A 15,072-nucleotide genomic window follows, 5' to 3' on the forward strand; every position below is an offset into this window, starting at 1 on the left:
GAGAGAGAGAGAGAGAGAGAGAGAGAGAGAGAGAGAGTTATCAAATATTAGTCTGTAATCATTTACCGAATGGAGTTCAAAGGAATTCAGTTGTTGCAAGCACAGTGCCACAGTCTGCATTTCAGATCACAAAAGGGAACATGGCACAAACAAAAACACAATCAAGCTTATAGAAATGAAATTCACTGACACCGCAGACAAAGGTTTCCATGAAACTATTTATTTTAAATGCACTGAGCAGTATATGAGAATAAACAGACGATGCAGTTATACAAAAACAGATCTTCCCAATAGGAAGTGCTGCAATAATAATCCCATGTCATTCTCATAATCTCTCTCAATTCTCTCAAAATAGAAAATACAAATGTGCCTCTTCCTGACTTCATTCACTCATTTCAGTCAGCGTTATAATTCCTGAACATTTACACAGCAAACAGACGTACCAAACATGCTCTTTCAGAATTGTTGATTATCTATCACAATGAGGTATTGGTCACCCATCTTGCTTCACGAAAATATTTAAGTGCCTATTACAATTAACTAAAATATAACACAAAAGAAAAAGCAAGAGCTGAAATATAATTTGAAGAAGACATTATTTTATGCCATAATAGTGATGAGGGTTAGTTTTGGTATTGATTGTATCAGTGAAATAAGCAACAATATTATAGATACCAATATCAACTACATGTAACCTGGCTTGCTATGTTTCTGTGTACAACAATTTCAACAAAGAACTAACCAAAATGCAGTAAATGGACGTGCTTTTCAACTGAAAAAACAAAAACAAATAAAAAACAAACAAACAAACAAACAAACAAAAAAAACATATTCAGTAAAATGTATTCTTGGCCTACTAACAGCATACTTTAATAGAAAGTACAACATAGTTCAACACTCCAGTGATTATGGTATAGAATAATTAGACATGTATGGAAGTCTTTTGTACTATATCCAAACGTTCATATGAGCTAAAAATGTGCGAAGACCTTCTTTTGGAAGGCAGCAGAAATGTTGATAATATTATCTACACAAGCTGTATGGAATTTATTCAGTATGTCCCTTTCAAAGGAGAGCAACTTAGACACACTCTCCAGAAATGTAATGCTCAGAATAATTTCTGATGTCTTGTTTACGACAAATCTTGAGTGTATGAAAGACTTCTTCTTTCCAGCCCCTGCATTCAGAAGCTTTCGGTTGGTTTAGAAAATCCCAAACCTCCATTAATGGTGTGCCTCTCCCCACCCATAATTAGTCCACATTTCATCATGGTTGTTTCCACAGATTTGTTTATTCTATGTTTGGGAAGCCAGGTCACCACCCCCCCCCCACCCCACACACACACACACACACACACACAAACACACACACTCCCAATCACTGCTGTTTGCAGTTCTCCCTTTTTTCTTTGGTTTTAGGTCGTCCTGATTTGTCATTTTGGCGCTTGGTGGGGGGGATGAAGGCTGGCTCTGGCAGGTAGTCATAGAACACGGAATGAGGAGTTCTATTGGTCAGACAAATACCTGAGGAGGGCATGGGAAGAAAAGTTTAAGAACTGTCTGCTGTGTTTTTAGACTCAGTAATGTAGGACTTGTTTGATGGAAAACAGATTGTAGTTCTGACACTGACCTGAGGAGGTGCTGTTGCCCATCAGTAAGCTGTCTCTCTTCCTGGCTTTGAATGTTGGGTCCAGCTCCTCGGCAATGTTGTGAATCGGCTGTGTTTGTCTATATGGATGAAAAACAAAACAACAGAATGAGCCACAACATAGTCACACCACTGACACTCATGACAAACTATCTCAGGATGGGTGAATTCCACGCATGACATTCAAAAACATTTAGAATCTGGAGAACAGATGCCACCAAGTCTTTACACATAATGGTTCAGTAATGAGCACTTTTGTTTGGGTCTGTACATTCTGTTGAGGCTCTATGACAACAACAATAACAACAACAACAACAACTCTGGTACTTCTGGTAAATGTTGTGCAAAACTGTATTCTGCTGAATATATAGAAATCCAAAGATTTGTCGCCAACAAGTATCAGAGTTTCATTACATATTACAAGTACAATTACATAACAATAATCAATCAATAATCTTTGTTGACAATACATCCTTGACAATTTCACATGTCAAGGATGCTATGAAGAAGAGGAGGCTTTTCTTCAGACACTCTAACTCTGAAATGTGTGTGTGTGTGCGTGTGTGTGTGTGTGCGTGCGTGTGTGTGTGTGTGTGCGCGTGCTCACAGCATAGTGTAACTGGGGAGGGAGGGCCGGCGTTCGAGGGACCTCTCTTCTCCTGGGGAGTGCAACCCCTCTGAGTTCAGACGCTCCCGTGGTAGCTGCAGCGCCCCCACCTGGAGAAAACACAACCATCAGGCGTCACATACAGTACCGCATAATCCAACACTGTACAATGCTATACGACTTCATTATGCGTCACATATAATCCAACTCTGTACAATACGACTTCATAATGCGTCACATATAACCCAAACCTGTACAATGCTATACGACTTCATTATGCGTCACATATAACCCAACACTATACAACACTATACGACTTCATTACGTATCACATATAACCCAACACTATACAACACTATACGACTTCATTGCAATATTGTGGAGGACAGCTGTAATTATTTTCTATTTATTTGTATCTCCTTTTGTATCACACTAGGATATGACTAATTAGTTGCTCTCTCTTTTCTATCTTAGCAATAGAGAAATAAACAGAGCAACACTGAACACTGTTGTGAAAACTGCTCCCTCTCCACCATGTGCTTATACCAGATGGAAAGATATCACACACATAGGGTGCATCTCATTTGTCTTTTATACATCCTCCCTTCCTTCCTCAGTCCTCGTCCTCACTGATCTAGATAAAGAATGATGGGGCGGCAACAATGGGATAGTCTATCCAGTGCTAGTTATAGATCAGTTGGAAGGAGTCTGGAGGACTGAGCATCGAGGATCGAGGAGGGATGTTGAGATAGGCCCATAGTGTACTACAAGGACACAGAGGCAGTGGAAGTGGAAGCGCTACTAAGTGCTCTTTATGTGTGCTGCATGTGAGTAGAAAGGACCCTGCCTTTCTGCCGGGAGTCTCTGCTCGGACATCGCCCTGGTCCAGACTCCTGGACTGTCGCTCGGGATGGTCGTCGCGTGACCGCCTGTGGGTCTTTCGCTCGTGCCGTTGCATGTAGTGGGCAATCTCCTGACACAGAGAGGAGACCCAGTCAGACACATGGCTACAGGGAGGCTCAACACAAAATCAGCAGTACGTTTTCCTCTGAGGAAATGTCAAATGTAATGCTTTTCTCAGATTCTTGTGAACTATACACACAATTCTGTCATTCTCATAAAAGGAAATCACATTTGAACAACAAAATATTTACAACTGTTATAATACAACTGTTATACTGTAAGCATATGGCATATACGGCTTAGGTTTTAGACTTAGGTTTGATCCATTTACATCTTAAGGGGAGAAACAATCTGCTCCCCTAACACTGAGACCTTGAGATAAAGCAGCTGTGACAATTCCCGGCCACACACACACACACACACACACACCTCATCCTGGGCCACTTGTGCCGCCCTGAAGTTCACATCTGGCTCCTCCTGGGTTTGGCGCTGGGGCTGGCGCTGGGGAGACTCTACTGACGGCTGTCCCATACAGAGGAAAGGAGGAGGAGGAGGAGGAGGAGGAGGAGGAGGAGGAGGAGGAGGACACAAGCAGAACTCAGACAGATGGAGGTAATATAGATGTTATGGACAGAGGGCATACAGTATAACACAGTTAGCTGCTAAGGTCATAGGGTCTCCCTCTCTCCCTTTGTCTCTCTCATACACACACACACACCAACACACAGTCACACACACAAACACAAGTACATTCATACACACATTATAAGAGACATGCTGTAGCAATCACAATCACACACACACACACACACACACACACACACACAGACACACACTCACCCTCCTCTGTGGCTGCATGTCCACTTCGTCCTCCTCGCTTTCCTCCTGCAATCTGCGGGCCAGCTCAGCATCACGCTGCACCTGCTGCAGAACCTCCAGCTGCAGAGAGATCAGACCTGAGAGAGAGAGAGATGGAGAGAGAGAGAGAGATGGAGAGAGAGAGAGATGGAGAGAGAGAGAGTGAGAGAGAGAGAGTATGTATTTAAAATCTATCACGGGTCAGTTCCATAAAAGATGGGACTTAGTCCTTTCAGGCAAAACACTGAAACAGTCAAAGACTAACATACTGTAGCTAATGCCAAGCTACTCTCAACCTACAGATGTTTCTTTGATGAACCGTTCCTATTCTCAACAATGTACACACAATGTAGCTCTTCTACCTTAAAATAACTCACTTTAATGCCACACTGACTTACAGTAAGGAGAATGGCGTCTCAGATATTGCTGATGTGCACCCAGAATGCCTGGGTGGACTCCCTATGGAGAATGTATTATCCACTCTAAACACACTGAAATATGGCACGTGGAAACAGCAGCCGAAGGATTTGGTCTCAGAGAGGGGGTGGCTTTCAAACACTCTCCTCGATCCTCGATGCTCGATCCTCGAGGGGCATTCCCACTGATCTATAACTAACACAGGATAGACTCTCTCATTGTTGCCGTGCCATCATTCTCTATCTAGATCAGTGAGGACGAGGATTGAGGAAGGAAGGGAGGGTGCATAAAACACCAAATGAGAGGCACCCAGTACCCAGCTGTACCTTCACTGAGTGGAGTATCCCCACATCCGGCCTCAGCTCTCTGTCTTCTGATCTGGAGCTCCTCCTCTTCCTGCAACCTCTTGGCCATTTCCTGTGAAGGTAAACACTCTTTGATGTCCTATCAACTGGACATTGAGTATGTTTGTTACAGGTCAAAACAGAAGACATTTTTCTGGTCAGTACTTTAGTCCATACTTAACACTGAGATAAGGTACTGGACAAAGAAGCTACATCAGGAGTATGGCACCTTTTTGCCACAGAGGGGCAGCAGAGAAGCTCTGAACCCTCTTTCTCTCCCTCTCTCTCTCTCTCTCTCTCTCTCTCACACACACACCACTCTTTCTCTCACACACACACACACACACACACACACACACACACCTTATTAAAAACAAATATGTAATGTCTGGCTACTTGCGAATAGTATGCACTCATGGAAATCATTTTATATAATTTCCAATTAGCCTTACCTAACACCCACAATAAAACTATTAGCTCAACGAGTGGCTCAGTGAGCAGCCTAATCCAGTCAGTGAGCTCAGCACTGGGATTCCATGATGGATTTTGGCTGTGATTGTGACTGGCGTGTCACATACACAGGAAGCTGCTCGGACATAAACTGGAGGAGAATAGAGACCTGCACACACTCTGGAGACACAGAACAGCCTCCTGTGTAAATATAGAGAGCAGGACAGTCCAGAGGCAACTGGTGTTAGAATCTGGACAACAGAGATGCATCCAAGGGCCACCAAAAGTATATAACATTCTCCCCAAATTAGATCAACGAGCTGACTGAGCTTCATTTTTACAATATGTGAAACAAGTCTCTACAATATACTTTCAGAGGGTGTCATCCATGCTTGATCTGGTGCGTGGCTACGAAGGCACTACGAATGTTCCATGTGTGAGCTAAATCCAGATAGACATGGAAGTTATTTCCTCATAAGTATCACAGCAGTGGGATATTTCACGTTATCTGTCCAAGTGCTTTGCGATGAGGTGTGAGTGTGCAGCCCGCTCCCTGAAGGACATTCTCATCCGGCAGCTCTTCAGAATTGGGAAAAAAAAGGCCCAGGCAGTTTGTGTTTCTCACACAACCATACATCTTCATGGAGGACTGGGAGTCACGTGGCTGTAAAGGGGCTTTTCTTGGGGAAAAAAAGTGGTTTGTCGTCTGAATTATGGGGGTGGGGTGGTGGTGGTGGTGACTGCGAGAGGCCTCCTGAGTTTGTTCACTATTAGGTTTGCTCCCTTCTCCAGACACACACCAATATGTGTGAAAACAAGCACAAACATGTGCATGAATGAACGTAAACAGAGGTAAACACAACAAACAAACTCACAAGAAAACACTCCAAGCACATGCACAGACACACACTCACACTCATACTAGAAAGAACTCTCTCTTTTACACACACACACACACACACACACACACAGAACAAGGCATTCTTTGTGTGCGTGCACAATGTCTGGGTGCTGAGGCAGAGTGACTACTTGTTAAAATAGTTGACATAGTGACAGAGGTCGCCGGGAGCAACCCACAGATAAAGGGCTCATTCTAGAGCAAGGCACTCGTCCTTCAAAGTCAGCGCCTGATAGGCCAGTCAAGAAGCTCCGCCGCGCAGACAGCCGAGTCGGGGTAAATTTAGCACAGTCATTGTTCAAGGGACAGTTTTCAACTTGACACAGTTGAAGCATCCGGGGAGGCAAGACAGCGCTCTCCCTTAGGAGCTAGTGTAATAAGGCATTAGCGCCTGTTTCAGCCTTTATTTGCCCCCCCCCCCCCCCGAAGACATGGCAGCAGGTGTACAAACAGGCAGCGCATTTGATGAAAATGCATTTTGCCGGGCACAGGAGAGCTACTGTATTAGGCAGACTGTGCTTTTCCTCTGCATACGCATTTATGGGAAGGTCGCGGGAAAAAGTGTTAACAGCAACAGATGTGCTATAACATGGTGCTGAGAGCGCATATGTTATTACCTTGTTATCGTGTACTGTATTATTTCTTGATCGCTAAACATTTGGTTCCTTTTAATGTGACTCTAGTCAACTGTGCCTGTGATTGAATGATACCATTCATTTGTGTGGGCATTACTAGTTACAGTACAGTACAGGGAGGGGATGAGCATTGTTTACTTGATTGAGTGCTTGGTAAATTCCACGTAATGGCAAAGTAATATGGCAACACCGCACGCTCTTTCCGTGGACTGATGATCACGCCCTCTTCCTACATTTGCCCTTCCGTACTGACCTCATATTTTCTTCCTTGGCCACAGAAAAGGGCAGAAAAAATGACAAACACATGGCATCCTTCTCAGAGCAGTGTGGCTGGAGCGAACGCTAACGGCTAGCAGACGTGCTCAATGGGAGAGGCCCATGTAGCCTAGCGTGCCCCTGGCATGGCAGCCTCCTCAAGCGGAGCGGCAGCTGAAGTTCATTGTCAGCCTCTCAGGACCAGGTGGCTGCCAATCAGCAGCAGATGGCCTACAGTCAACTGTATTGCTGGCTGGATAAAAAGATGAACACCGCTTCCATTGAAAAGGGACAGAAACGAGAACAACAGAACAACAGAACCACACATGGCACTCTGTGTTTGTGCTTGAGAGAAAGGTCTTTCATGAAAACAAAATCTTACTCTTAACACACATTTACGTAGCTTTTAGAGTGCCAGCTCTCTATTTTTCAACTGATTTTGACCACCATTTTGATTAAGACAGCAAGTGAAACTACTTTGCTGCATGGTCAAGCATTACCTGCCTTTAATGCCCTCATGGCTCATAGCTTAAAAAACACTCCTCTACTAAGGGTCACATGGAAGAACTTAACAAAATGTAACCAGTGGACTAAGAGCAAGGTGGATACACACAAGCAAGGCTGAGGACACACACTCGCTACAGAATCCTCAGACGCCATGGAAACAGTCCACTCATCATCACCCGGGAAACGTTCCAGGCATCGTCATGGACACGGCCTGCGAGCCAGCCAACTGCCTCTGCTCTTCGGGTGCCGATTGCAATGATGTCTTCTTTAGAAGTGGACGGCGAAGCAAAAGAAAAGAAAGCAAGGAGTGGACTCTGGTGATGAAGAGCTATGCATATGAAGAATAGGCAATGCTAGCTTGGAGTTGAAAACCAATCAAAAGACTCCACTTGAGCTCAAGGGCTCTTCCTTTTTCTTCTTCTTCTTCTTCTTCTTCTTCTTCTTCACCTCCTCCACTGCTACTTCCTCTCGTCTTCCTCTTTCTGTCTGAGCTCCTGGGCACAAGGGCTGCTCTGTTAGGGGTACTCCAGCAGTGCCAATCAGGGGAATGGACGCAGTGGGGGACACCGCTACACACAGGTTCTTTGTGTCAGTCTGTCAGAGACCACACACACACTTACACAGACACATGCACAAACGCACACACACACTTACACAGACACACGCGCGCGCACACACACACACACACACACACACTCACTCTTTTCCCTCCATCTTCCTTTCCTTTACAAAACACCATATTTCATACAACAGTTAGACTTACAAAAAACAACACACACAACATACACATTTTCTCTCTCTCTCTCACTCTCTCACTGTCTCTCACTCACTCTCACTCACTCTCACACTCACACTCACTCTCTCTCACACACACACACACACACACTACCTATAGTACTCTTACACAAAGACACACAAACACACACTCTCTCAGTTGTGCTACAAGGGAATTTTGTCCCAACCCACCTCGTCCTCCTCCTCTCTCCTGCGGGCTTCTTCAGCTTGTCTCTGCATCTCCTCCTGAATCCTCTGGGCATACTCAAAGTCCTGCTCCTCACTGCGACGACAACAACCAGGTCAGTCTTCGCCCATGAGCATGTTAAGGTCTACTACCTTAAAATGGGTGCCTCTCATGCAGCGTTTATACGTCCTCCCTCGCTCCTCGGGCCTCAATCCTCACTGATCTACATAACGAAAGATAGAAGAAGGGATAGACTATCCCTTGTTGCCGCCCCATCATTCTTTATGTAGATCAGTGAGGATCGAGGCCCGAGGAACGAGGGAGGATATATAAACGCTGCATGAGAGGCACCTATTGGCTGTAATTTACTGTGGTGATAAAGGTCAAAGGTGAGAGATGAGGGGTCACTCACAGTCTCCGCCGGTCGTGACCCAGAGGCCTGCGGTCCTCCTCTTCGTCCTGCAGCCTCCGGGCGATGCGCACGTCGTGCTGGACCAGCTGGTTCTTCTGAACGTTGGAGTTGTAGAAGTGCTCGACTGCACAGGGAATAAGCAGAATATCAATCGAAGAAAAAATGTGGAACGGAAACAGATGACACCAACAATAACACACTTTTTTTTTGCTGGCAAAGATGCTACCTTCTTTCAAGTTTCAAGGGAAACGGTCCAGGCAGTCGGTCCAGGCAGCATGTCCACAACAAAACCACAGACCCTTTAAAATAGTGTGCATGTGTAAAGATGTACAGTGACACTGATGAATGGGAGTGTACTTACTCTCTTGTTCCTGCAAGTTATGAGCCAGTGCCCCGTCTTCCAGCACAGCGAAACATTGGCACACTAGAATATACACACAAGAAAGGGATTTGACAGGTGCGCCTGGGCAAAATGGTAATGAATAATGACTATAGGCTCTAAAACAAATAGTGCTTAATAATGATAGGAGTAAAAGTAATCTCACTCCCTCTCTTCATCTCACTCTCTCTCTCTCTGTTACACACACACACACACACACACACACACACACACACACACACACACACACACACACACACACACACACACACACACACACACACACACACACACACACACACACACAGACTAAATGGGTCAGAGGAAGGGCATCCAGAAACACCCCTCCCAGCCACCCCTCCTCCAACCTGCTACATTTCTGGGCTCCTGCTCTTGTCTGTCGCAGCCCTGTGCCCCGTGGACATCATGTCACACTAGTGCTGGACCCAAACAGGAAGCCGGGTCTTACTCCCAAACAAAGTGGGTCAGACGGGGAGGACCAGAACCCCGCCAAGGAGGAACACTGAGGGGGGTCAATACTAATCCGACAGGACTAGAGAGAAAGGGAGATCTTTGGGAGTCTGTGTCTGTGTGTGTGTGTGTGTGTGTGTGTCTCTCTCTGTGTGTGTGTGTGTGTGTGTGTGTGTGTGTGTGTCTGTGTGTGTGAAAGAATGTAAGCGTGAGAATGAGAGAGAAAGGGAGAATTTTAAGTAAGGGAAGAAGCCCTGGTACTTTCCCAGTTCAGATTCTGGGTCTTGTTAGAGATAATTACATACAAGACAAGAGCATACTGTGTCCCTCCCCATCACAAACTAGAATAAGAAAGTAAAATCTAAACAAATATTTGTGGAACAAACTGGTAAGCACAGCCTTTACAATATTTAAGGAAAAGTCTAAAAAGGGGGACTAAATATGTGTGTGTCCGGGTCAACGTGATCCAATTTCCCTGCTGATAAGCCAAATAAAAAACTTCAACCTTTCCACCAATTGTCTGTCATGTAACTAATTCTGGCCCAGGAAGGCCTGAGTAAACGGAGACTACAGCGCATGAGAGAGAGACTCAAATCCTGACAAAAATGGACAGCCTGTCAAAAAGCCAAAAAGCTCAGGTCAGCATTGATTTACAGCTTAGCAGTGTGAGTGAGATCCATCATTAAATAATAGATCCATCATTAAAATAATAGAAATTCATAATTTAGTGCATTCTCTATTTTAGTTATTATTGTCATTAAAATTCAATGAGCCTATTTGTAAACAATCCAGACCAGCCATCCATTAGAGAGAGAAGTTGAGGCTCAAGGTCTGTCGTCTACATGCACTGCTGGCCCGAGGAGTGGAAGCAAGTGTTCCTAAGCCAACACAGACCCTCACAGCCCTTGACACTCTGTAAACTCACGGAAACATGTGCAAGACAGATGTGCTAAATCACACATACAGTATGCTGTGTATAGTACACTGTATTGGAAAGGAATAATGTCCATGTGTACAGTAGGCTGTGTGTTTAGTAGATGTTTTTCTCTGAAGTGACATACAGTATATGAAAGCATCAGTAAAGACATGCATGCTCTGCTCTCTCTCTAATGAGAAAATGGAGGGAGTGTGAGGTCATGCTGTTCCAGTTCGGTCATTCAGAATGATGAAACAAAACAAAGAAATCAATTCAGTCTATGTAAAGTCATCTTGGTCTATGTAGCAGCAATGGCTGTTTTCACAGTCTGTCCCTCCTAATTTGGAGTATATGTGTGTGTGTGTGTGTGTGTGTGTGTGTGTGTGTGTGTGTGTGTGTGTGTGTGTGTGTGGCACATGTAGGTGTGACAGCCCATGCCATAAAGGGCCATTTAAAGACTCACGGCCTTGGCAGGAGAGCCACATAAAGCAACACGTGTCCTCATTTGCAACAAGCCTGATACAAAAAGTGGAACTCGGTCACCTACTTCCTCCCCTCAAGGTGATAAGACCTCTAGTCATCTCCTGACCTTCTTTCATAACCTTTTGGGACAATGTAGTTTTCATAATCTTCATGTATCACTGCTGTTTGATACTGTATCCCGCAACTTTTTTTGTCAAAGTGTCCGGTAGAAACATAGTCTTTGCAAAGTTGGGGTGGAGTGTTTGGTAGCAAAGCTGCACCTCCACCCATCTCCTCCCTCCCATCAAACAAGCTTTAAAATTTAGGGTAAGTGTGTGTGTGTGTGTTTGCCTGTGTTTCAGTAAAAGTGGAAACATTTACGAGGCAACACAGTGGACAGAGAGCTGCTTTGTGAATGGCTGGCACGGTCACAGCTGTGAGCTAAAATTTAGAGAGAGGTGGTCAAAGTAATAATAACTTTTCCAGGACGAGTGTTTCTGCAAACACAACGTGTTGAGTGCCAGTGAGGGCATCGAGTTAACAGGAAAAAAGAACTGAAGGAAAGCTTGAAACAAGAGACTTAAGTATAAAACACAAAACAGCTTGGTTGTCACTGGTTTCAACTAGTCTCAGTAGTTTGCAACGGAAAGCTTGAAATGAGAGACTTAAGTATAAAACACAAAACAGCTTGGTTGTCACTGGTTTCAACTAGTCTCAGTAGTTTGGGTTGATAAGAATCTTCTGAACAAAGATGAGAGATTGCTCATCACTTCATCACTAGTGGGTCACGTTTCTATGTAGAGAGAATGATAGAGAGAGAGAGAGAGAGAGAGAGAGAGAGACCTCTCTGTTTTCTGCTTTCTCCCCATACAAGAGGAAATGATGGGTGGAGGTGGGAGGGGTTGTTGTTTTGGTGAGTGTGTGTGTGTGTGTGTGTGTGTGTGTGTGTGTGTGTGTGTGTGTGTGGACTCCAACTCAGCATAGCCCCAGGGCACACAGATGGCGTTGTTCACTGTTCAGCAACAGATCTACAAAAGACAGTGTGAATGCGAGGGGAGGCCGAGGGGTTACGAGGTACAGGCAGTAAAAAAGGGAAAGTTGGAGGCATTAAGGGGTGGGGGTGGGGGTGGGAAGATGGCCTGAAAATAAGTGAGAGGCAGTGTGTGGAACAAGCAAAGATTTCACCTTCACTTGTCCGCTACGTTCTTTCTTTCTTCTCTATTCTTTCTCTCCTTCTCTCCCTCTGATCTTGTTCTCAGTGTCATTGGCAGCAACTCTTTTTTGCCTCTCTCCTGCTTTTTCCTTTCATTCTCTCTCTTCTCCTCTCTCCCACCCTCCCTCCCTCTTCCACACTCTGTTTCTCCATCTCTTAACCTCTCTCTCTCTCTCTTTCTACAGCTCTCTTTTCCTACTTCACATTCTCTCCCTCCCTCATATTTCCTCTTCTATCTCCATCTCTCTTTCCTTCTCTCATTCTCTTTCTTCCCACTCTCTCTCTCTCTGCCTCCCTCCTTCCCTCTCCCTCCCTCTTCTCGTTGGTGCCTTTGTCTAAATTTGGCTGGCTCTCTCATACAGTAGGAGCTGATATAAATATCCCGCATGGCCGGGCTGAGGAGGGGTCTGGGGAGGGTGTCAGTGGCACATGGGGAACGAGGTCAGTGCAGCCACTGGGTTATGTTTCACGGCAGCACATCCCAGCGGGACAAGGCACTCGGCCCAGGTCTGCTTTCCAAGAGTGATTTCGATTGACTATTATTGGTGTGCCAGGTTATGCAATAAAGTCCAAGTTGCAATGAAGGAAGTCTACATTTCTCTACAGTACATCATAAATATGCATGAGCAGCATGTCGGAGCAGTATTACTTTTTAGGGCTGGTTTCTCGAACATGGATTGAGTCTAGTTCTGGCTGAAAGTATGTTAATGCGCATCTCCAATGAAGAGTTCCATGTACATGAAATCAGCCCTATGGAGTAAACTCAATTGATTCAAGGTATTCAAGTGATATCTGGGATGTCATGTACAAAGTACATTATACAAACAATGATATATATTACTGATAGCAACCCAAGGATGTGGATCAATGTTGAGTTACCTCAACGTTTTAATGTAATGAATGCAGAGATAAAAAAAAAGTAATACATATTAAACTACAAACTACGATAAGAATGATTTCTTTTAAGTGCACTCAAGACTCTTCACACACTCCCTTTTCCTGTAGCCCACCCCAACGGGCCCCAAGGGAGTAGTGCTATCTCTGTCACTTCCCAAAATTAACCGGGGTAGGGCCACTTTCTGAAGAATCTATTAAGGAACACGTGCACGAAAATCTACAAGCAATCAGGGAAAGAGAGGGAGAGAAAAATAGAGAAAGAAAGAGAGAAAGAGAGAGAGAGAGAGAGAGAGAGCAGCATGTGAGCCCACTGTTGCATTCCTCCTGTCTTATCAGCTTAAGTCACATCCTGCAGGCCTGTCCTTGTCCACTACGACATTGCAGCCAACTAACGATGACATTTCAAAGATAGCACTTGTGTTTGGGTGCAGTGGAATAAAAAACATCTTTTCATGTCTGGGGTTTTGGTATGGTAGAGAGATTACATTGATACATGCTGCAATCTCTGTCAAAGCAATGACGCTATACCCTTGTCCCTAGGCACTGAGTATTTCTCACTCTTGAAGCAGTTAGCTCCAGTATGTCACGAAAAGGTGGCAAGGACGTTTTCTTTCAAGTGTTAAGGAGACAAGCGTGTGCTAGTCCATCAGTCTAAAAGTACAGAATGCTACATTTATCAACAATTGCATACATCTGCTCTGAGAATATACGGCCACTTGTCCATTTGCAGAACTACACAAAAATCAATCATGGATATGGTACATTTATATTCAGCAGATTTTAGATGAGGAGAGAGAAGCAGTTTAAAAGAAGAATGACAAAAAAATCTCCTAAATGCAAGCATAATCTGTTAAATTCAAGCATAACCCTTAACAAAAGCGTAATTAAATGTAAGCATAATCTATAGGCATTATCAAACGCAAAGTCTATGTTGGCAGGACTGACAGGTGTCATGCATGTAATTCATCTCATGTGCCCTACCGTCAAGGACGCGAGGAAGGTGGGACTTATCAATCTCCAGCTCAGTCATGGCTCCTCTTGTAAATGTACTGAATTTACAGGTTCATATTGTCCTCTCTAATTCTCTGAGACCAATGAGATATGATGTTCTTTCTGTAAATGGCAATAGAAAAAAAATCATCTTTTAAGTCAGATGTTTACAGATCCTCAGTAAATTGACTATTCAGCAAATTGTTAAAATAACTGTTCCAATTATATGGACAAATAAAACAAATGAACTCATTCATCATGGACTGAATTTATACAGTTATAGACCATTATTTTGTTCTTTCCCAACTTCATCTCTAGGCTAGGCTATAGAGTATACCACAAAAACAACAACATACAAATGTCTTTATTCTCGGCAATTAAATAAAAATGAGAAGTTCTTTAACTTTCCGTGGTGTTCATAAATGAGCCTTATGAAGAGCCTTGGAAGAGTTCATGCTAAAACGACATCTTCCATCTTTAGGCTATATTAAAAAGTCGACAGACACAGTTTGATTTTAGTTCTCTTAACATACCTCCATACTTCGCAGAAAAAAACGTTCGGCTATATAACTAAATATAACCTATAGTGCAAAAAAGTGGGCTATTGCCAGAAAATAGTTTATGTTCACATTGTTTCAACTTACAAAAAAACTGAGGCTTTGAGTTTAACAATACAAAACAATGTCAGGTATTTTGAAACGTATGCCTACCTAAATAAATATCATGCGATGCCAAACCTCTAGTTCCTCTCCTTGTCAGTTATATTCTTTGTTTCCTCTGTTCATCTCTCATCCGGCAAGTTCGCGTTTCATCCGACTCCTCTGCAGCAGCAGCCGTGATTTCCACCGTC

The 15,072-nt window shown here is 44.0% G+C and overlaps 1 protein-coding gene across 1 annotated transcript; it reads right to left on the reverse strand.

The window, feature by feature from the left end:
- Positions 1 to 1,335: 1,335 nt before the first annotated feature.
- Positions 1,336 to 15,072, reverse strand: ccdc50b (coiled-coil domain containing 50b). The gene is made up of 12 exons (XM_062545074.1): positions 14,933 to 15,072; positions 14,214 to 14,345; positions 9,256 to 9,318; positions 8,895 to 9,018; positions 8,488 to 8,578; positions 4,759 to 4,849; positions 3,998 to 4,113; positions 3,587 to 3,679; positions 3,102 to 3,227; positions 2,255 to 2,364; positions 1,630 to 1,727; positions 1,336 to 1,523 (listed from the first exon to the last, which is right to left on the reverse strand). The coding sequence occupies exons 2-12, from the start codon at positions 14,260 to 14,262 to the stop codon at positions 1,378 to 1,380; spliced, it is 1,107 nt and encodes a 368-aa protein (XP_062401058.1). The 5' UTR covers positions 14,263 to 14,345; positions 14,933 to 15,072; the 3' UTR covers positions 1,336 to 1,377.

Source organism: Sardina pilchardus, chromosome 9 (genome assembly GCF_963854185.1).
Source record: "Sardina pilchardus chromosome 9, fSarPil1.1, whole genome shotgun sequence".
NCBI classification, from domain to species: Eukaryota; Metazoa; Chordata; class Actinopteri; order Clupeiformes; family Clupeidae; genus Sardina; species Sardina pilchardus.

Excerpts from the sequence above, each read along its gene's own strand:
- ccdc50b (XM_062545074.1), bottom strand. The coding sequence starts at position 14,262 with ATGACTGAGCTGGAGATTGATAAGTCCCACCTTCCTCGCGTCCTTGAC. Across the intron at positions 8,579-8,894 it reads GGTCACGACCGGCGGAGACT|TGAGGAGCAGGACTTTGAGT; the intron begins GTGAGTGACCCC and ends TTGTCGTCGCAG. Across the intron at positions 2,365-3,101 it reads CAGAGACTCCCGGCAGAAAG|GTGGGGGCGCTGCAGCTACC; the intron begins GCAGGGTCCTTT and ends TGTTTTCTCCAG.